The 24,082-nt window shown below is 42.5% G+C and overlaps 1 protein-coding gene across 7 annotated transcripts in view; it reads left to right on the top strand.

Annotated features, from left to right (window-relative positions):
* The window catches only part of tpk1 (thiamin pyrophosphokinase 1), a 62,907-nt gene extending 39,138 nt beyond the window's left edge, over window positions 1–23,769 (top strand). For 5 of the 7 annotated variants that reach the window (XM_031796547.1, XM_031796543.1, XM_031796546.1 and 2 more), the window contains 3 exons: window positions 2,847–2,993; window positions 7,630–7,741; window positions 21,789–23,769. In XM_031796547.1, the coding sequence (XP_031652407.1) occupies window positions 2,847–2,993; window positions 7,630–7,741; window positions 21,789–21,934 (405 nt within the window). In that variant the 3' untranslated portion in view covers window positions 21,935–23,769. The remainder of the gene's footprint in view (window positions 1–2,846; window positions 2,994–7,629; window positions 7,742–21,788) is intronic. The other 2 variants (XM_031796549.1, XM_031796550.1) reach the window with 1 other exon arrangement.
* The last annotated feature ends 313 nt before the right edge of the window (window positions 23,770–24,082 follow it).

Raw genomic sequence — 24,082 nt, 5'->3', positions numbered from 1 at the left:
TACAATGAAAAAGACAGACAGTGTAGTGAGTAACTACGATGTACTGTAACAGTCCACGTCTGACGTGTTTCCAGCCAGATTTCTGGGAATGAGACTAATTGATGGATCCTCATTAGATTTATCTCCCTGACAGTTATCATCAAAATTATCACATTATTACATTTTCAAGGCTGGAGTATAATCAGCAACAGAATGATTCTTTTGATTATGTTGTCTCTCAATAATAAGAGAACAGGCGCTGTCTGCAGATTTGTGGGGGCTGAAGTACAAAGTGCTGTGTAACGGTATTTCAGTAGCCTGGTCCCAGATCTGTACGTCAATAACAGGAGGTGGGTGACACCTTAATTGGTGAGGACAGGCTCATGGTAATGGGCTCATGGTTGGTGGAATGGTGTCACATGGTTTCTACGTGTTTGATGCCATTCTATTCACTCCGTTCCAGCCATTATTATAATCTGTCCTCCCCTCAGCAGCCTCCACTGACTTCAACCATGACAACAATTAGGGCCGGGACGATACCAGTATCGCAATACTCGTTAGTATCGTGGCAAGGATAAAAAACACTAATCGGATTTAACTTATGTAGGAAAACAGCACTAATGTTGGAAACAAACATCATTATGAGCTCAACCAAGGTCACATTTATTTATTTTCCACAACACACTATTTACATACAGCAGGTTATTAAATGACCAAAGAGTTTGGTATACTTATATTGTCACAGCCCTGATGACAATAATCAGATACTTGTACTGTTACAGCCCTGACGACAATAGTCATATACTTATATTGTCACAGTCTTGATGACAACAGTCATATACTTGTATTTTCACAGCCCTGACAACAATAGTCATAAACTTGTATTGTCATGGCCCTGACGACAACAGTCAGATGCTGGTATGGTCACGGCCCTGACGACAACAGTCAGATGCTGGTATGGTCACAGCCCTGACGACAACAGTCAGATGCTGGTATGGTCACGGCCCTGACGACAACAGTCAGATGCTGGTATGGTCACGGCCCTGACGACAACAGTCAGATGCTGGTATGGTCACAGCCCTGACGACAACAGTCAGATGCTGGTATGGTCACAGCCCTGACGACAACAGTCAGATGCTGGTATGGTCACAGCCCTGACGACAACAGTCAGATGCTGGTATGGTCACGGCCCTGACGACAACAGTCAGATGCTGGTATGGTCACGGCCCTGACGACAACAGTCAGATGCTGGTATGGTCACAGCCCTGACAACAATAGTCATATACTTGTATTGTCACGGCCCTGACGACAACAGTCAGATGCTGGTATGGTCACAGCCCTGACGACAACAGTATAGATGCTGGTATGGTCACAGCCCTGACGACAACAGTCAGATGCTGGTATGGTCACAGCCCTGACGACAACAGTCAGATGCTGGTATGGTCACAGCCCTGACGACAACAGTCAGATGCTGGTATGGTCACAGCCCTGACGACAACAGTCAGATGCTGGTATGGTCACAGCCCTGACGACAACAGTCAGATGCTGGTATGGTCACAGCCCTGACGACAACAGTCAGATGCTGGTATGGTCACGGCCCTGACGACAACAGTCAGATGCTGGTATGGTCACAGCCCTGACGACAACAGTCAGATGCTGGTATGGTCACAGCCCTGACGACAACAGTCAGATGCTGGTATGGTCACAGCCCTGACGACAACAGTCAGATGCTGGTATGGTCACAGCCCTGACAGTCAAAGGGGTTGGCTAAAGCACATACAGATCTGGGACCAGGCTTCTTAGGTAGTTACATAAGTTGTGTAATATAGGCTATTCCATTGGTTTGTCCTGTTTCCCTTTATGTTGTCTGTCTGTCCTGGCAGAAGTTGATTTATTTGTCTTGTTCTAGACTGTGGTTAAAGGTGCTGAAGTTGCAAAGTAAAGATTTAACATAATACTTTCTTTCTGTTTTATAATCTCTCTCTGTCTCCAAGGACCGTAGCTTGGCAACGCTTGTTTACAGAACGCTGTCATTCAGATGATAAGACAAATTATTTTCTAAAGCAGTTCGGTGTTTATTCATGCGTGGGTGTGTTTGTGTGTGCAGCCTAATAAGAGAAAGGGTTTTTCTAAAGCTGTCCTCTGTTGTGTGTATGTGGGTGTTTGACAGATGTGGATTTAACCTCAATAAGCACATTTCTAAATCAGTTTAGAAGATGTAAATTAAGACGATCACTGTCTCCAAGTCATTATCATATCTTAACTAGGGTCCAAGTGCCGTGGCGTGTCAGACAGTATGGAAGTGTTTGTGCTTATGCAGTGCTATACGGAGTGCAATTCCACCGAGAGCAAACGAACTAGTACACTACCTTTATTTCTTCAATGTAAAATGGTTGCACACCATGAATTCTCCAAACTCTCTGCGACATTGTGTCCTTAGAACACTCTTGGGGAGAGAGTGAAAGATATGGTGGGCGAGACACAGAGGGAGAGAGCTAAACTGAAGAGAGAGACTGGTAAAGTAGAGAGAGGAGGAGGAGGGAGTAAAGGAGAGCGGGGGTACAGGGGGAGAGATGGGTATGAGGTCAGAAGAAAAGACGGAAAGAGAGGGAGAGAGAGAGGTTTGGGTAAATTATAGTTATTACGATGGCTCTCCGGATGTTTCAAGTGCTGAAAAGAACTCAACCTTTCTGTCTAATAGGCTACATGTTTCTCCTTCCAGACATAAATAGCATACTCACAGTTTGTAATATGTTCCAAAGTTTTCTAAAGTGGTCTGAAGTTGTACCACCTGGTGGACCCATGATTGGGAGATTATGATAATTAATCCCCCCCACCCATCCTCCCCCCCACCCATCCTCCCCCAGGTGGATACTATAGTGACTCTGGGTGGTCTAGCAGGAAGATTTGACCAGACCATGGCTTCAGTAGAGACTTTGTACCACGCCCTCAATATGACAGAACTACCTCTGGTGGTTCTACAGGGATGCAGTCTGGCCTACCTGCTACGACCGGTAACTATACGCACGCACACACGTTTGTTTTCAGTGTTGGAAAAAGTACCCAATTGTCATACTTGAGGAAAAGTAAAGATACCTTAATAGAAAATGACTCAAGTAAAAGTGAAAGCCACCCAGTAAAATACTACTTGATTAAAGGTCTAAAAGTATTTGCTTTTAAATATACTTAAGTATCAAATGTAATTGTAATTGCAAGTATGAAAAGTATAAATCATTTCAAATTCCTTATATTAAGCAAACCAGTTGGCAAAATTGTATTTTTTATTTTATTTTATGGATAGCCAGGGGCACACTCCAACTCGCAGACACATTTTACAAACCATGCATGTGTATTTAGTGAGTACACCAGATCAGAGACAGTTTGAACAGGGATGTTCTCTTGATAAGTGCGTGAATTGGACCATTTTCCTGTCCTGCTAAGCATTCAAAATGTAGCAAGTACTTTTGGGTGTCAGGGAAAATGTATGGAGTAGAAAGTACATAATTTTCTAGTAAAGTTTCTAGTAGTAAAAATGATAAATAGTGAAGTAAAATACACATACCCCCAAAAAATGATTAAATAGTACTTTAAAGTATTTTTAATTAAGTACTTTACACCACTGTTTGTCTTACTATACTTGAGGACTTTTTGGGGACCAACAATTGATTCCCATCCAAAATCTTATTTTCCCTTACCCTCCTAATTCTAACCCCCCCCCCCCCCCCCCCCCCCAAGGGAAGGGACTACAAAGCACTTTAGTTACAAATGTTGGTATAAGGGTCCTTGACAAGGTTGTGTTGATCTTTGAATTTAACCATGTACATTCAGTCAGTTCATTACATCCGGACTGCAGTGACAAACCAGCTTGATTAAGTGTGTGTGTGTGTGTGTGTGTGCGCACGTCTGTCAGAGGAGATTAATTGGAGGTATGTACATATGAAGCAGCAAATGAGAACATGTATTTAATAATGACAAACGAGAGAGAGGGGGAGGAGGAGAGAAATATGGAGAGGGGGAGAGAGAGACAAGGGGAAGAGGAGAGAAGATGGAGAGGGGGAGAGAGAGGGGGAAGAGGAGAGAAATATGGAGAGGGGGAGAGAGAGGGGGAAGAGGAGAGAAATATGGAGAGGGGGAGAGAGAGAGACGAGGGGAAGAGGAGAGAAATATGGAGAGGGGGAGAGAGACAAGGGGAAGAGGAGAGAAGATGGAGAGGGGGAGAGAGAGACAAGGGGAAGAGGAGAGAAATATGGAGAGGGGGAGAGAGAAGGGGAAGAGGAGAGAAATATGGAGAGGGGGAGAGAGAGACAAGGGGAAGAGGAGAGAAATATGGAGAGGGAGAGAGAGACAAGGGGAAGAGGAGAGAAGATGGAGAGGGGGAGAGAGGGGGAAGAGGAGAGAAATATGGAGAGGGGGAGAGAGAGACAAGGGGAAGAGGAGAGAAGATGGAGAGGGGGAGAGAGAGACAAGGGGAAGAGGAGAGAAGATTGAGAGGGGGAGAGAGAGACAAGGGGAAGAGGAGAGAAGATTGAGAGGGGGAGAGAGAGACAAGGGGAAGAGGAGAGAAGATGGAGAGGGGGAGAGAGAGGGGGAAGAGGAGAGAAATATGGAGAGGGGGAGAGAGAGACAAGGGGAAGAGGAGAGAAATATGGAGAGGGGGAGAGAGAGACGAGGGGAAGAGGAGAGAAGATGGAGAGGGGGAGAGAGACAAGGGGAAGAGGAGAGAAGATGGAGAGGGGGAGAGAGAGACAAGGGGAAGAGGAGAGAAATATGGAGAGGGGGAGAGAGAGACAAGGGGAAGAGGAGAGAAGATTGAGAGGGGGAGAGAGAGACAAGGGGAAGAGGAGAGAAATATGGAGAGGGGGAGAGAGACAAGGGGAAGAGGAGAGAGATATGGAGAGGGGGAAGAGGAGAGATATGGAGAGGGGGAGAGAGAGGGGGAAGAGGAGAGATATGGAGAGGGGGATAGTGAGACAAGTGGAATGGGACAGAAAGATGGAGAGGGGGAGAGAGAGGGGGGGGGGGGGGGGGGAGAGTGAAAAAAGTGGGTATGTTTGTAGTATTGCTAGAGCAAAAGATGGAAATGACTGTGCTCAGCCGCACAGTAAACTCAATCATCTGAGAAGAGGGAGGGAGGGAGGGAATGGATTGATTTGGAGATGATGTAATTTTGGAAAAGCAAATTAGACACCCTCATAACAACAAACGATTTAGGGTAATAGGAGAGGGAGATGTGTGTGTATCTGCATGCGTGTGTGCGTGTGTGTTCTACAAATGAGATTGCAGGTATTTGGTTCGAAAATACTGTATATGCTTGTTTACAATGACCTTTTAGTAGGGCATGTCAGGAGCGGAGGTGATTTACATGATGGAGGATTGTACTGTGGTGAACTGCAGCTGCTGAAGGGATGAACATGGACAGATGCAGACAGATCCCGTAGACAGATGACTTTGACATTCTAAGTTTTATAGAACAATACAATGGAATGAAGAATACAGATACTCTAGAGATGTCCTTGAAAAAATAACTGCAACATTTCAAGGCACTTAATCCAAATTGAGTTTTGAAAACTCCAGCTCTCATAAAGGCTTTTCAATTAAATCCCATCATGAGATTTCTGGGCTCCCGAGTGAAGCACTGCATCTCAGTGCTAGAGGCGTCACTACAGACCCTGGTTCGATTCCAGGCTGTATCACAACCAGACGTGATTGGGAGTCCCATAGGGCGGTGAACAACTGGCCCAGCGTCGTCCGGGTTATGGTTTGGCCGGGTTAGGCCGTCATTGTAAATAAGAATTTGTTCTTGCTTATGTGCATTGCTGTGAGGCTACGGTCTCTCTCTCTCCACCTCTCTCTGTACGTTTTGTTGTCCCTCTCTGTAAAGTATGTGTAGGCTGAATCTCAGGTGGGAGAAAGTTGTATATCTCAGAGGCGTTCTATGATCACTGGTATTTATAAACCAAGCAACATAAAGCTACAGAGAAAGCTGCTTAGAACACACGCGTACACACACACCCTGAGGCCAGATTAGCACAACAGCAAGAGCTGGAGATTATTCTGTCTCTCAGAGTTTCCTTCCTTTAGGAGTTGAGAACATTCCATCTATCCCTATCTTTCTCCCTCTGGCTACTGTCTTTACACCGCCAAGGAGGAAACATATCCGCCATTTTAGCTGTCATCGTTTCAGACAGAGTTGTTCAGCTTCAAACTTTTCTCTTTGGGGTCCTTCTGCTAACTTTCCTTGAATGCACTGACTGTAACATCACATCCAAAATGATTGGCACCCCTGTTAAAGATGCAAAAAAGACAATATAAAATAAATCATATAAATACTGAGCTATATTGTATGCTCAAAACAATCTTTTGTTTAACAATTAATCTTTTTTTTTTTAAAGAAAGATACATGTCAAAATGATTGGCACCCCTGTTTTCAGTGCATTGTACCCCCTCCCCTTGTGAGCATAGCAGAACTTAGCCTTTTTCTGTCATTCTTTGTGGGGTTGAAGTACACATTGGGAGGTATCTTAGACCTTTCCTCCATACATAATCTTTACGGACCCTTGATATCCTTCGATCTGCTCTCATGCACTGCCTTCTTTAATTGAAACCACAGGTTTTCAATAGGGTACAAGTCCAGAGCCTGAGCCTAGCAAAATTTTGATTTTGGGTCAATTAACCATTTCTTTGTGGATTTTGATGTGCGCCTTGGGTTATTGTCTTGCTGAAAGAGCCACTTGAGGCCAAGTTTCAGCCTCCTGGCAGAGGCTACCAGGTTTTTGGTTAAAATGTCCTGATACTTGGTAGAGTTCATGATGCTGTTGATCTTAAGCAGGGGTCCCCATGACCAGTGGAAGCAAAACAGCTCCATTACATCAAAGATCCACCACCATATTTTACAGTAGGTATGAGGTTCTTTTCTGCATATGCATCCTTCTTTCGAGGCCAAACCAACAAGTTGTGTGCTTGGCCAAATAGCTCTATTTTCATGTCATCTGACCATAGCACCTGGTTCCAGTCCAAGTGCCAATGCTGTTTATCAAACTCCAGGCATTTACATTAGTCGTTTTCTCTCAATAAGGCTGTTTTATGGCAACACTTCCAAATAGCCTATTAGCATGGAGGTGGTGTCTAATTGTAGTTTCCAGTAATATATCCTCCCTTTGCAACTCTACGGATGACAAATGGATTTTACATGCGTGTTACCTCATTTTTATACCCCAGTGAAACAGGAAGCCATGAAAGGCCACCATACAGTTCTTTCAACTGAGATTCATTTTAATTCAGATTGCTGTTTGATTTTTATTTATAACAATCGTTAGATTGTGTTTTACTTGTTAAACAACATCTCTTTTTCTGAGCAATTGTATTAGTATAAAATAAGATAATTTCCCCATTTCTTTGAGCATACAGTATAGCTCAGTATTTGTTATTTATGGAGTATTTTTTGCTCATCTTTATCAAGGGAGCCAATCATATCAGATGTGACTAGGTGGGAATTGTCAGCGCTACGACAGTATTAGATCCAGAGTTATTCTGGAAGCTCATTCTGTGTGTGTGTGTGTATCTCACTCTCTGTGTGTGTTTGTATCTCACTCTCTGTGCGTGTGCGTGTGTGTGTGTGTGTGTTTGTATCTCACTATGTGTGTGTTTTAGGACATGAGACACAGGTTGGGAGTGAATACAGGACTGGAGGGGGAATGGTGCAGTCTAATACCTATAGGAGGACCATGCAAAACACACACCACTGGACTCAAATGGAACCTGGGTGAGCACACACACACACACACAGTGACACACACGAGCACTCATCTTCCCTACGCTTTGTTCACACAATCACACACAACCCCGTCTGTCCCACACACCCCGTCTGTCCCCTTGTGGTTTGTCCCAGTCCTAGGCCCAGTGGCCAGCTGTGTTCTTAATGAGTTGGCTCAGACCACTGCACCACCGGTACAGGGCGGGACCTCAACAATCTGTTGGTTGTATAACTCAGTGTCAAGGGGAATCCAGGCAGGAAGTGTGTGTGCGTGCGTGCATGCGCTTGTTGGTTGGTTGGCTGCTGGCCTGGGAATGTGTGTGTGTTACTTTCCCAGTCAACCTGTTACCTCGGCACCTGATTGATAATGCGGTGGGATTATGCGTGAGAGGCTCCTTCAGATTAACCAGTCATAATAAAATGCATAATTAATCACACACATAATTAAAAAGGAGGCAGTGGAATATTTCCCCGGGGATCAGATGGATGAAGGTAGAAAATAAGAAATACACACTTTTACAAAGTGGACCCTCAGCTTTTGTGTGCGTGCGTATGCAAATGTTCCATCTTTCCGTAGGTTGTTATGTGCAAGTACCTTGGTTATAGTGTTTAAAGGGGCAATCTGCAGTTTTTTTTTATTAATGAAATGAATCTTGAAGAATATCTCATAAATGCCTCATGACCTTAGTTCAACTGTCTTACCCCATCAGAACACAAAATATAAGCTTTTTTTACTCTACTGTTTGTAAACAAAGTAAATGTCAACAAACACTATATAGCCTCAAAACTTGGTTAAAAATATAATTTTGATATTCTTCTGGCCCCTATAGTTGGTTTGAGTTCATTTGAAGATCAATTTCATTTTTGCTGCTCACTAATATGTTTCTATATCCTGTAAAATAAGTCCTTATTAGTACTGCAAATGGTGAAAGTCACTGTAGAGCTGCAGATATTATCAAACTCCATCCTTCTTGCAGTCAATTTGTAGAAGCAATTTGCTGAAGCACCTGGATCTGTGTCAACTTCCCTCCCGTGCAGAGAAGTCTCGGAGTGAGCTGGGATGTCACAGAGGATGTCTTCACATTTCAGGTGTCTTCAGCGGAGAAACCATACACTAGACGTGGAGTCTTGTTGACGATCAACAGCTTGTTCGACCCACTTTGATTCCTCGCCCCAGTAAGCATTTGAGGAAGGTCTCTACTTAGAGAGCTCTCCATGGAGGATTGTGACTAGATGCCCCTCTCCCAGAAGTGAAGTTCAAGGAATGGAAGGTATGGAGAGACTCTTTGAAGGAGCTTGAACAGGTCAAGATCTCTCCCACATACAGATCAATCTCTCTCATACAAAAAAGAGATGTGCTTCTTCAATGATGCGTCCATAAACGCCATTGCGGCAGTAGCCTACCTGAAGACAACTGATGCCAGTGGGAATATGGATGTTGGCTTCATCTTTGGTAAAGGTAAGCTCGCTCCACGTTCTGAGATCCCCGTTCCAAGACTCAAGCTGTGCGTCGCTGTTCTAGCTGTGGAAATAGCAGAAGCAATCGGCGATGAGATTGACATCCAACTCGATGTTATCACATTCTACTCTGATAGTGGTCCTGGGTTACATACAAAACGACTCCAGGTCATTCTACGTGTATGTGAATAAGAGGGTGCAATGTATGAGGATATATATTTGCCCAGAGCAGTGAAAGCACGTCCCTACTGACCAGAACACTGCTGATCATGTCTCGAGATCAGTCCCAGCAAGCAGCCTGACTCATAGGACATTGTTGACAGCACCAGCTTTCTAGTTCAGGTCAGCAAAGCCAGAAATCTTTCAAGCACCTTTTGACTTGGTTGACCCCTGGATCTTACTACAAGATCCGCCCCCAAGTTGCTTGTCACGCCACCATTGTCTCAAGCAACAAGTTAGACTCCAAGGTCTTTGAGAGGTTTACAAGGCTTGCGCATGTGTTAGGAAGGCAGCAGCTGCAAAGGATGGCACATTTGCAACAAACCCTGCTCCACCGAAGATCTGGATCAACCCAAGACCATCCTAATCCGCAGTCTGCAACACAATGTCTTTCAAGAGGAATTGGAATGCATCAGTGAACGTAAAGCCATTCCTAAGCTGAGCCCACTCTTCAGTGTCCTTACATCAGCCTTTCTTAAAGTATGAGTCACGGATGGTGGGTCACGATGTGTCAGAGTAAATGTATAATTATTTCATTAATTACTGGAATGGATTTGGCCAAGTACATCTGTGCTCTCTGCTTAGCAACAGTCTCTGCTCGGTTTGGCAGCTGCGCGAGTATGAGAGGGAGATGCCCGTGTGCTTTGCGGTTTACCAGATCTTTTTTTGTGCCGTTTTCTTGAAGATCACTCTGCGATGCAGCGCTGCCGCTCAGCAGCAGATGATGTGCTGTCAGCCACTGACTCGTCATTCCCACTCGCCATCACTCACCGCTGTCATCAAATGGACTCATGCTAGCCACCACTTCGGACTCAGCTCAATTGTCATGAAATGCATATACAATGATGAGTTTCTCTCTCTTTCATACAAACTTATAACGAAGATCGCCCACAATGTGTTTTGTGCGGGGAAGTGCTTAGTAATGAGTCTCTCATAACGAACAAATTAATAAAAGGACACGCCCCGACCTAACATCCACAGCATGATGGTAAACCCAGGGAGTTCTTTCAGAACAGGACAGAATGCTTCAGGAAACGGTTCGACAGTGGAAAAGTAAGTCAACTAGCAAGTCTTTGTTGTCATTTTCTAACAAGGTGATGATAAGCAGAAATAAGGGAGTACTAACTAACTCTCATAGTAGTACAGTTGAAGTTGGAAGTTTACATACACTTAGGTTGGAGTCATTAAAACTTGTTTTTAAACCACTCCACAAATTCCTTGTTAACAAACTATAGTTTTGGCAAGTTGGTTAGGACATCTACTTTGTACATGACACAAGTCATTTTTCCAACAATTGTTTACAGACAAGATTATTTCACTTATAATTCACTGTACGACAAATCCAGTGGGTCAGAAGTTTACATACACTAAGTTGACTGTGCCTTTAAAAATCTTGGTAAATTCCAGAAAATGATGTCATGGCTTTACCAGCTTCTGATAGGCTAATTGACATCAGTTGAGTGAATTGGAGGTGTACCTGTGGATGTATTTCAAGGCCTACCTTCAAACTCAGTGCCTCTTTGCTTGCCATCATGGGAAAATCAAAAGAAATCACCCAAGACCTCAGAAAAAACATTGTAGACCTCCACAAGTCTGGTTAATCCCTGGGAGCAATTTACAAACGCCTGAAGGTACCACGTTCATTTGTACAAACAATAGTGTTCGAGCCGATTTGGACATATTTGTATAAAAGACTGAACATACCGAGCTCCGTGTACATTTGTGTAAATATATTAAATATTAATGTACATGATGAAATATTAGGTACGTACCTTTATGATGTATATTTACCTGATTGAGATATATTCATTTGTTGTTAGTGTAACTCAGTTTTGGCCCCCCCCCTCTTGCCCATTCATTGTATTGTGGTAAGTGTGTTAGGATAAAGGCAGGAAGTTGGGCCTTCGGGAAGGGAGTCCTTGCTAGACGTGGGTGCGGTATAGTTTTTTGACCATACAGACATACAAACAGGTCATATTATGTGTTTTCCATGTCAAGTAATCTATGCTTTAAGTTGATTGGATAATAATTTTTTTGTTAGATATAAGAAGAATAAACCTTTTTGTTGCACCATATCCCTGGATTTCATTGAATGTTTTGGCTGTTTGGAAACCTTGAGTGTGAACTGTATGCTTACCAAAACCCCGCTTCAGGCTAGGGCAGTGGCTAAGGTTAGAGGAAAGGAAGCCACTACAATCAAGTCAAAAAACTCCTGTACAGACAATAGTACGCAAGTATAAACACCATGGGACCATGCAGCCGTCATACTGCTCAGGAAGGAGACGCGTTCTGTCTCCTAGAGATGAACGTACTTTGGTGCGAAATGTGCAAATCAATCCCAGAACAACAGCAAAGGACCTTGTGAAGATGTTGGTAGAAACAGGTACAAAAGTATCTATATCCACAGTAAAACGAGTCCTAAATCAACATAATCTGAAAAGCCACTCAGCAAGGAAGAAGCCACTACTCCAAAAACACCATAACAAAGTTCAGACTACAGTTTGCAACTGCACAAGGGGACAAAGATCATACTTTTTGGAGTAATGTTCTCTGGTCTGATGAAACACAAATAGAACTGTTTGGCCATAATGACCATTGTTATGTTTGGAGGTAAAAGGGGGAGGCTTGCAAGCCGCAGAACACCATCCCAACAGTGAAGCACGGTGGTGGCAGCATCATGTTGTGGGGGTGCTTTGCTGCAGGAGGGACTGGTGCACTTCACAAAATAGATTGCATCATGAAGAACAACAATTATGTGGATATATTGAAGCAAAATCTCAAGTCAACAACATCAGTCAGGAAGTTAAAGCTTGGTCGCAAATGGGTCTTCCAAATGGACAATGACCCCAAGCATACTTCCAATGTTGTGGGAAAATGTCTTAAGGATAACAAAGTCGAGCTATTGGAGTGGCCATCACAAAGCCCTGACCTCAATCCGATAGAAAATGTGTGGGCAGAACTGAAAAACTGTGTGCGAGCAAGGAGGCCTACAAACCTGACTCAGTTACACCAGCACTGTCAGGAGGAATGGGCCAAAATTCACCCAACTTATTGTGGGATGCTTGTAGAAGGCTACCCAAAACTGTTGACCCAAGTTAAACAATTTAAAGGCAATGCTACCAAATACTAATTGAGTGTATGTAAACTTCTGACCCACTGGGAATGTGATGAAAGAAATAAAAGCTGAAATAAATCATTCTCTGTACTATTATTCTGACATTTCACATTCTTAAAATAAAGTCGTGATCCTAACTGACCTAAGAGAGGGAATTTTTTCTAGGATTAAATGTCAGGAATTGTGAAAAACTGAGTTATAATATATTTGGCTAAGGTGTATGTAAACTTCCGACTTCAACTGTAGATGTGAGTTTCTCTTTCAAACAATCCCCTGACCTTGTACACAGCTAATAGCTAACATTTGCCAAAGCCAGCTAGCTACTGATAGTGCGACCCTAGTAACAGTACAGGCGAAGATGAAAAATGATCAGGCCTACTAAAATTATTGTTGAAAATTAGTCTGGGTTGGAACTGTTGCTGTTAAAATACAATCATATTTTTTATTCTTAACTGGAATAAACTGATTGAAGCAAGATGCTTTTTGAGGCAAACACAGTTCTGGGTTGCTCATCTGCAGCAAGAAGCAGTCTCCTGCCTGACTGAGAAAGCAGTAGATGTTCTGGTCCAGTTTGGCACCAAATACCTATGCAAGTCAGGGTTCTCAACTCTGACATACTTGAAAAACAAGTACAGAAACAGTTTCAATGCTGAGCATGACCTCAGTGTTGCACTGTCAAAAACAGAGCCCAGAATAGATATGCTCTCATTAGGACTGTGTGTGTTCTGGTCTACATCTGTGTGATGTGATCAATCAGTTTATTCCAGTTCAGAATAAAACATATGTATTGTATTAACAGCAACAGTTTCAACCTAGACTTTTTTTCAACAATAATTTCTACAGTAAGATGTATAATTTTTCATCTGTACTGTTACTTAGGGTTGCACTATCAAAAAGCCTGTGTGTGTGTTCTGTTATTCATCTGTACTGTTACTTAGGGTTGCACTATCAAAAAGCCTGTGTGTGTGTTCTGTTATTCATCTGTGTGATGTGATCAATCCGTATATTCCAGTTCAGAATGAAAATGATTTATTGTATTTTAACAGCAACAGTTCCAACCTAGACAGATAAGAGTGTTTTTAATGGGGAGAATAAACATTAGATATTTATATGGATATTTAATTCCATTGTTCTTTGTTTTTGTCTATATTGCATTTGTTTTAGGCATAAGGGCAATGAAATGTACCGATATTTATGTATAGTTGCATATTTTCCTAAGCTTGGGTCCCAGGAAAACACAGAATTTCTCATTTGGGTCCCAGGCTGAAAAAGTTTAAGAACAACTGCCCTACATTGACGATTCAGGCCCACTGAGGATTGCAGGACGCCTGTCCCAAGCAAGTCTAGGTAAAGATTAAACCAAACCTCTTACTGACACCACCATGAGCAGGCCCATCGTCAAGGACACCACTTCACTGAGGGCGCTTTGAGAGCAGTTGGGTCTGTGGCCCAGAGGCCTGCAGAGAGTTGAAGATGGAGACCGTTTAGAGCGAGAAGAAGGTCCAACAGTACCAGAGTGACAAAGGGTGTACTTGGGTCTTCAATCCACCGCACGTGTCTCATATGGGAGGCAGCTGGGAGAGAATGATCGCCGTCCATGATGCTGAAGGTGGGTCCATCCAAGCTTACTTATGAAGTCCTGACTACATTCATGGCGGAAGTCTCAGCCATTGTGAGTGCTCGTCCATTAGTTCCTTGATGACAGCAAAACTGTTCTCCCAAAAGGTTGGTGCAGCGCCCCCCCCCCCCCCAAGGTGAATTCAATGAGAAAGATATCTTCAGCCGGTAGTGACGGTAAGTTCAAAGCCTTGCCAAAGAGTATCTTCCTTCCCTGCAAAACCAAAGGAAGTGGCAGAAAGAGCAGCCCAACCTTCAGGAGGGAGACATTGTGATGCTGGGAGACAGTCAAGTGAAAAGGAACGACTGGCCCATGGGCATCTTCGTGAAGACCTTTCCTGGCAGAGGTGGGAAATTAAGAAAGGTTGAAGTCAATACAGCAAGAGATGTGTCATGCGAGACTTTTCTGTATCCAGTTTCAGAGACTACTAGTGATGTTCTAGTGATGTTTTAGTGATGTTCTAGTGATGTTCTAGTGATGTTCTAGTGATGTACTAGTGATGTTCTAGTGATGTACTAGTGATAATGGTGGCATCCTTACAGATACTAGGTGGGGAGTGTTCTGGCCCCTGTAGTAGGTTTGAGTTCATTTTAAAGTCAATTAAATTTTTGTCCTCTGTATGGCACTGCTTACTGATAAGGCCTACGTTTCTATGTTCTGTCAAATAGGAATCCTTGTTAGCGTTGCAAATGGTGAAAGTCACTCTGTGGAGCTGCAGATATGATCAAACTCCATCCGTGCAGTCAATTTGAGAAGAACTATTCTGTATGGATGATCGTTTAAGTGATAGATTGAAGTATTTTCTTGATGGCTGCATGGTTGGAGATATCTGTTCTATTTAATTCATCTTGCCATGTTTGGGGAATTATTATTGCATAAGGCAGCATATTTTTGAGTTCATGATAATATAACATACGTAAAAAAAATTATTAAATTAAAAAATGTTATCTTTATTTAACTAGGCAAGTCAGTTGAGAACAAATTCTTATTTACAATGCCGGCCTACCAAAAGGCAAAAGGCCTCCTGCGGGGACGGGGACTGGGATTAAAAATATAGGACAACACACACATCATGACAAGAGAGACAACACAACACTACATAAAGAGAGACATAAGACAACAACATAGCATGGCAGCAACACATGAAAACACAGCATGGTAGCAACACAACATGACAACAACATGGCAGCAGCACAACATGGTAGAAACACAACATGGCAGCAGCACAACATGGTAGCAGCACAAACCATGGTACAGACATTATTGGGCACAGACAACAGCACAAAGGGCAAGAAGGTAGAGACAACAATACATGACGTGTTGTGCTGTTAGTGAGAATGAAGCTTTAATAATCAGCATCATCTTACTTCTGGTTGTTTTTCCTTCTTCTATGTCAGTTTTACTCCGTTTCTAATACTGTACCTACGAACTGGTGGTAATAAATCATTATGCAATACGATAGATCAACTCTATCCAGCAACTATCTGCTAAACTTAAGAAGGGGACTCTTGCAAGGGCAGAATAGATATTGTGAATGATTAGTCCTTGCATCCATAGCTTATGAAGTTGAGTGGTTCCATTTCTCCAACCTCATCCCTTGTAGAAGCATTGCTTTTTTCCCGAAACAAGGGGTGGTGGGAACACTTTGTTCTTGTTTCAACTGCTGATTGCTGCTTAGTTGACAGATAATTTTAAAGAGTGCGTGCTTGTGTGTGTGTGTTAGAAGTCCATATAAATGATTAGCCCTTTTTAAAGCGTGATTGGAATGAATAATATATGCTGTATTATAAAGAGAGACCTGTGCAGTTAGCGGCTGTCTGGCCTAAAGGGACTTAGTGTCAGGGCTTTGGCTTTGTTCGAAGTATGCACATTAAAGAGAAAAAGACAGAGAGAACCTGCACTACAGGGCATACAGATCTGTAGTGTGGCAACTGGTTCAACCCCTGTAGATCCATTTCAGAATTCAAAGTTGACAGTACAAGTTAGTTAATTGTAACCCCATTATCTCTGTGAAACCTACTTATTGGGCTTTATTTTGTGAAGCAGAGCCCTGAGGGTATATCAGGTTGTTTTAGTTGAGCATTCTGTTTGACAGGGGTTGCTGTTTTAATAATCATGTTGTTTGAGGGTGTTGACGGTGGAGTTTAAAAGTCGGGGCTTAGCGGAGGAAGAAGGTAGGAGAGTAGATAAATAAATCATCTGAGAAAATGTCAATCATCAACATCTCCGCTCTGCGTTTTGATCCACACACACACCCATACACACAACAAGTATTTCAGAAGTGGTTGATATACGTGAACACACCGGAGGAGGGAGGGGGAGAGAGGCAGTATTTTCCTTAGCAGTAAGTCTAGTTGTGGCCTTGAACTGACTGTAACATTGGCCTCAGTCCTTCGTCTTTAAAGCTCCTGCATTGTGTGTGCCAGGCGGTGACTGTGATTTAAATAAAGTTATGGGGGATTCAAACATGGCAAGATCCCCAAAATGGCAGCTGGGCAGACACTTAGTAAGAGTAGCCTCTGACCCCCATTAACTTTAATGGCTCTGTTGAGCAAAGCTACAACCTCTCTAAAAGATCACAAAGTTAATGGAGGGCAATGTAGGAGGCCCAATTGAAAAGCTGTGGCTTTATAGAGATGGAATGTACAGTTTAATTATGTACAGTAGCATAAGTGATGTGTGTCATCGACCATTTCAGTTTGTTTTCTAGTATTCACATTTCACACACGGTCTTCCTTGTGTTGTAATTAATGATGACATCACACGGTGGATCTCTCTTCTCCTCGGTTGTGGAAAGACAGGACCCGTAGAGAGAGAAAGTCGTGTGTGTGTGCTATGCTCAGTAAGACATCTGTAGGAACTATTGTAGGATGTGTTTGGAGGATTAATTAAATTTGTAATTGTTCTAACTGAAGTGTGTGGTTGGATGGGTAAGGTTTAATGCTTGTCGTCAGGAGAGTTGAGTCAGAAGGAGATTATTTTTTACAAAAACCAAAAGGATTACTTTTGCTCTTATATTTGCCCCTTTTTACTATGATGTAATCAGTGATGGAACTTTGGGCACTGGCTAGCTGGCCTAGTAGATCACATTTTCTACTAGCCCGGTCTGAAAAGTACTAGCCACAGAATTGCTTAATTTCTATCCCTGGTTGAAATTATGTAACTTTAGGTTACGCACCTACAAAAACCTAACTGTGTGTGTGTGAGAGAGAGGTGTAAGAGTAAGTAACATCAGACAATAGTAAGAATAAAACAGTATACATTTCCATACTGTCTAGACAGGAAGTGTCAGGACTGTTTAGAAAGGTGAAAATATGTCCTCATTCTAACTGCTAGAGTCAAGCCACCTCTCTATCTCTCCTCTGATCTCTCTTTTGCTTTCTCTGTTTGTCTCCTTGTACTTAGAGAAACCAATCTGTAATGATGCACTCTTTTTTTTTTTTTTTTTTTTACACACACACACACACACACACACACACACACACACACACACACACACACACACCTGAATCAACTGTCAGTCAGTGAGCCAGTGTCCTCAAACAGTCTGTCTAGTCAATCAGTGAGACAGATTTAGACTCTGAGCTTTGTGCTAAAACAACCATTTGAACCTTCTGTTTGTTCTTTTGAGTAATGTCTAACCTCCGTATCCCTAAAGTATACACATAACCTGTTGCAGTGTTGAAAGTATGACTACAATGAAAAAGACAGACAGTGTAGTGAGTAACTACGATGTACTGTAACAGTCCACGTCTGGTGTGTTTCCAGCCAGCCAGATTTCTGGGAATGAGACTAATTGATGGACCCTCATTAGATTTATCTCCCTGACAGTTATCATCAAAATGATCACATTATTACATTTTCAAGGCTGGAATATCATCTATGTTTTCTTTACTTTTTTGCTCACACTCACACACACACACAGGTGGATGAATACATATATTTCCGTTACCTATAGTATCCCTGTGAAACCTCCTGTACTAATGGCTGTCTGGGTTTGGGTTTATTCTCTGCAGGCAAAGAGAGAGGGAAGGAGAGGGAAAGGGAGTGAGCGAGCTAGAGAGAAAGATAGAATCGGTTTTCTCTTGGACGGATTCAGATGTTGCTGAGCTATCCGGCTCTCACCTTGGCAGTCTCTTTTCTTTTTCCCCTTCTTATTCCCACTTTCTCTCTCTCTCTCTCTCTCTCTTAAGTACCCTGTAAGTATTCTCCAGCCATGCTGTGGGAGGGAGGGAAACTGCCATAGTACAGTTTCATTTTTTCCTTTTAGATCTGAGTCATGCTGGGAGAGGAGGAAATGGACAAATACCTGATGTGAACCACACACATACACACAGGTTTAGGGGAAGGTTGGGGGGGTGTACAGCTACCTCAGCTGACCCTGTCAAGGTACAGCATTTGACCACACACACACACAGTTTCCATCCTCAATTACCCACACAAACAGACTATGGAGCCTGAGGATAGCTTCATTAGTAATCCTCTCCTCAGCCCTGATAACGATCGATGGCGGCCGGTGTTGCGCTGGGGACCGGAATGAGCGTCGCACCTCCACTGATAACAATAAAGCTGTTTGCTGGCTGTAATTGCATTTCCAGCACTGAGACCAGAGAGGGTGACCACTTTAAATACCCACATTTACACTACAAATTACTCTGGAGAGAGAGGTGGGAGGGTGGGGGATATGTGTGTGTGTGGGGGGTGATTCCAAATAGTCTCTAGGGGAAGGGTGTTTTCTTTCTCCTGTTAAAAATGTTATCAGGCGCGGAGCTGCAACTTAAACTAGATTCATTAGCCCTATCCTATCTGCCAGTAAATGATAGGGCTGACTATTAAATGTTTATGATGGATTGTGTGTGTGTGTGTGTGTGTCTCAAAAGTATGTGCATGTATGACAGTCTCCCCTCTTTCCACAGTGCAGCGCTTCCCCTAGTGGTTTAATTAACTACTACAGTGTCTTCAGCATTGGTTCAGCAGAGAACGGTTAGGCTATGGTATGCCTCTGCCTCAGTGTTCTCTATGGTCAATTACTTCCTTTCAGTACTGTTTTCAATCCCTATTCCTCTTATTGGTTGTCTAATATCATGGCAGTTCACAACACACTCACAGAGTGTGATATCATGGCTATTCACAACACACTCACCCAGTGTAATATCATGGCTGTTCACAACACACTCACACAGTGTAATATCATGGCTATTCACAACACACTCACACAGTGTAATATCATGGCTATTCACAACACACTCACACAGTGTAATATCATGGCTATTCACAACACACTCACCCAGTATAATATCATGGCTATTCACAACACACTCACACAGTGTAATATCATGGCTATTCACAACACACTCACAGAGTGTGATATCATGGCTATTCACAACACACTCACCCAGTGTAATATCATGGCTATTCACAACACACTCACACAGTGTAATATCATGGCTATTCACAACACACTCACACAGTGTAATATCATGGCTATTCACAACACACTCACCCAGTATAATATCATGGCTATTCACAACACACTCACCCAGTGTAATATCATGGCTATTCACAACACACTCACCCAGTGTAATATCATGGCTATTCACAACACACTCACACAGTGTAATATCATGGCTATTCACAACACACTCACCCAGTATAATATCATGGCTATTCACAACACACTCACACAGTGTAATATCATGGCTATTCACAACACACTCACACAGTATAATATCATGGCTATTCACAACACACTCACCCAGTGTAATATCATGGCTATTCACAACACACTCACCCAGTGTAATATCATGGCTATTCACAACACACTCACCCAGTGTAATATCATGGCTATTCACAACACACTCACACAGTGTAATATCATGGCTGTTCACAACACACTCACACAGTGTAATATCATGGCTATTCACAACACACTCACACAGTGTAATATCATGGCTGTTCACAACACACTCACACAGTGTAATATCATGGCTGTTCACAACACACTCACACAGTGTAATATCATGGCTGTTCACAACACACTCACACAGTGTAATATCATGGCTGTTCACAACACACTCACACAGTGTAATATCATGGCTATTCACAACACACTCACACAGTGTAATATCATGGCTGTTCACAACACACTCACACAGTGTAATATCATGGCTGTTCACAACACACTCACACAGTGTAATATCATGGCTGTTCACAACACACTCACACAGTGTAATATCATGGCTGTTCACAACACACTCACACAGTGTAATATCATGGCTATTCACAACACACTCACACAGTGTAATATCATGGCTATTCACAACACACTCACACAGTGTAATATCATGGCTGTTCACAACACACTCACACAGTGTAATATCATGGCTATTCACAACACACTCACACAGTGTAATATCATGGCTGTTCACAACACACTCACACAGTGTAATATCATGGCTGTTCACAACACACTCACACAGTGTAATATCATGGCTGTTCACAACACACTCACACAGTGTAATATCATGGCTATTCGCAACACACTCACACAGTGTAATATCATGGCTGTTCACAGGGCTTTGAAGTGTATTCATCCGCCTGTGGTCATTTGATTTGTTCTCTTTGCTGTGTTCTTTCTTCTCCTTCTGTTTGTTTAGTTCCATCCTGGAGACTATTTTTAATACACATTCAAAAACAAATGTATAATTCTACATATGTTTTGTTCTCCTGTCCCAATAGACGTTTGAAAAGCAAAGTAATTATGAGATGTGTTGAGTTGATGCAGTGGAATAGAATGCTGTTTGTCAGTAGAATGGGGTAATAGAATAACTTCATTGTTTCCAAGGGAACACCAGGTGTGTTGTTAGTTCATAAATCACAAAAGACAATGTAAACAAAGGCAAAACCAGACAGTCCATATGAGATAAACACACAGAGCAGAATTTTCTGTCCATTAAACCAATCAATGAATCACTAAAACGTTATTTATAACCCCTTTTTACATCAACCCTTGAGGTTGAGTCTGTATTAAATAGATCTGGCATGACAATAAGACTTCTGATGTTAGTCATCCTGCAATACCAGAGTTGGCCATAGGAGTTCAGTGTTGACCTGGATTCAAGGCTAACATCTTCAGTAACCTCCAAGACAAATATCATCCCCTTAGCTACAGTCCTCTCACTTTGTAATGAAAAGTCTCCACTTGTGTGTTGAAGCATGTTATTGTATTAATATTAATGGCACACATGAAAAGAGAACCTGAAAACCCTCAACTTATTGCAGCTCTTCGGTGTAAGTCTCTCCTGCCTGTCTGGACCAAAAGGTTGGCTTTGAGAGGATTTGTTGACCCACCAGTTCCCAGTTTCCTTATGCTCAGTGGTCAAGCATAATGCTAGTCCTTGTGTGAGCGCTCTCTCACCCGAGATGACCTTCCCATCACTGCTTCCCAGGTCCCAGCTTAGTGCTTACACAGAATAGTGGACTCTGACTGGACCCCCCTGGGGGTTACACAGAGAGGACAGTGTATTTGTAAATGGTGGTGTGGTTGGAATGAACTTGCATTACCCCACAAGTGTTTTTCACTCCACTGCTTGCTGAGTAGGTTCTGTAGGCTAAGGAGCATGTCTGACTGACTCTATGTGTTATAGAAAACCAGGTACTGCAGTTCGGGAAGCTGGTGAGCACATCCAACACCTACGAGCCTGTCGCCCAGGGAGACCAGAGGAAGCCTGTAACCGTGACAACGGACCAGCCACTGCTCTGGAGCATGGGCATCTGCAGGGACAGGAAATGACATCATCGACCAGGGTGCTCCACCTCCTTCCAGAATGAACAAATGGGTGTCATTTAAATAGGCTAATGGCTTCCTCTCCCCAACTGGAAATTCACGCTTCTGCCGAGTTGAAAAAGTGTAAAAATGCCTCTTTCCTTCCTTGGTGAAGGAATCTCTGTACGGTCACAAGAGGAAGCCACTTTAGATTTTAGATTCACCACTAGCCTAGAAAACTCTGTCCTGATTCCAAACTGGAGACTTGCTCCCTTCCCCTTGAAGACTAACCATTGCATATCTGAGGTGGGGGTCAAATCCATACTTCTCAAGGGTGGATTTTAGGGTGCAAGTCTACGGTTTGGAACTCAGCCCCAATGTGCCTTCACCGTTGTCGCTTAACAAACAGAGATTCACATTATATACAAGTCAACATAAGGCAAGCTGCATATTTCTTTGATTTATTAACACAGTCAAATAAAAACATTGCAAACAATGTTTTTTTTAAATGGCATCCCTTCACTATCCTCCCACCACCACTTTTCCACATTGCCCTGCTGCCAAAGGTCTCTGGTTATTGTAGTTCTGTAGCATCTCCAGAGGTTAAACCGCCCCTGAGAGAGATACGAGAACTCACAATAACACAGAGGCTAATTCAGTTTCTCCCCTTTACCCAATAGTATACAATCATCCACACCTCTTAACTGTAGTGGCAGAAATGCTGTATGCCTTATACTTTAAAATAGTGTGTTTCACACATTCCATCAAATCAAATAGAACTGTAAAACATAGTTTGATATTATCGCAGACCTACATGCATCTATGCACATATCTTGATAACAAATGAATCATATATCTTGTAGACAGGTAGCATTAGTGCACTTTAGAACACTGTAGTCAAATCACCCAAAACCTAACCTAACCTAAAAAGCCAAATGGACTGAACTTGAATTGTTTTCTACCAATAATGTGCACAATAGAGTACTGACTGACTACTGTCCAACTGACTCCTGGTGGGTGTGTCCTGCAGTGTCTTGTCCTATGTTGAAGGTGTGGTCCTACTTTCACAATGTTATTGTTGAAGATGTGGATGAGCTTGACAAAGAACCCAATGAAGCTCATGATGGCAAACCCAATCACTGTCGCCATGGCAATCTTCTGGAATTCTAGAACAGAGATCAAGAGAGATGGTACAATAATATTCTCTCGTCACAGAATCATGACATTTTACAGACCTACAATTCCAGAGAACTCCACAAGAACCTTCTTGATCGATGTGGTTCCAAATCAACATTTCTTTCTGAGAAAGATGGGACTTTTGTCAGCAAGGCAATGATGACTGTTTTACAGGAGTTTTATTGAATCTGTGTTGATGTTTTCAACGGTGGCCTGGTTTGGCAATCTTAATGTTTGCAACAAAAACAGGCTAGACAGTGGTAGAGGTGGCCAGCAAGGTCATCGGGGTGCAGCAGACACAGCTCTTAGAAACTTTTAGGAAGTAAGTGATGAGGAGAGCTAACAGTATCCTAGACTGTCCTAATCACCCGGGCATTGACGATTTTGAGCTCGTCCCTTCAGGTCATTGTTTTCAACTTCCCAAATTCAAGAGCAATAGATCCAAGAACTCATCCCACAGGCCATAAACTTTCTAAATCTACACATGAAAAGAAATAATGCATATTTATTGATGCACGTTTGCACAATGACTGCACCTTGTATTGATCGTACACTGTAACCAATCGCATGATGTATATCTGTTGTATGGTTGTCACTGTTTTTAAATGTTGTCTTTATTGTTGAACCCTGACTGCACAACACATTTCCCAATTGGGACAATAAAGACATTTGATTGTTTGATTGAAGGGGTTTAAAATATAAACATGGCTACTCCATTTACTTGATGTCATGCTAAAATAACTAGATTCCTTTGGATTATGATCTGTGGTTATGTTACAGCCAAATTCTACAGTGGATTAAATTACATAAAAAGTCCCCCAATCTACACACAATACCCCATAATTACAAAGCAAAACAGATTTTTTGAATGTTTGCAAATGTATTAAAAATTCAAAAACAGAAATACCATATTTACATCAGTATTCAGACCATTTGCTATGAGACTCAAAATTGAGCTCAGGTGCATTCTGTTTCCATTTATCATCCTTGAGATGTTTC

This window comes from Oncorhynchus kisutch, linkage group LG18, assembly GCF_002021735.2.
Source record: "Oncorhynchus kisutch isolate 150728-3 linkage group LG18, Okis_V2, whole genome shotgun sequence".
NCBI lineage: Eukaryota > Metazoa > Chordata > Actinopteri > Salmoniformes > Salmonidae > Oncorhynchus > Oncorhynchus kisutch.
The sequence above is the reverse complement of the archived record's forward strand: the minus strand, read 5'-3'. Positions and strand labels throughout refer to the sequence as shown.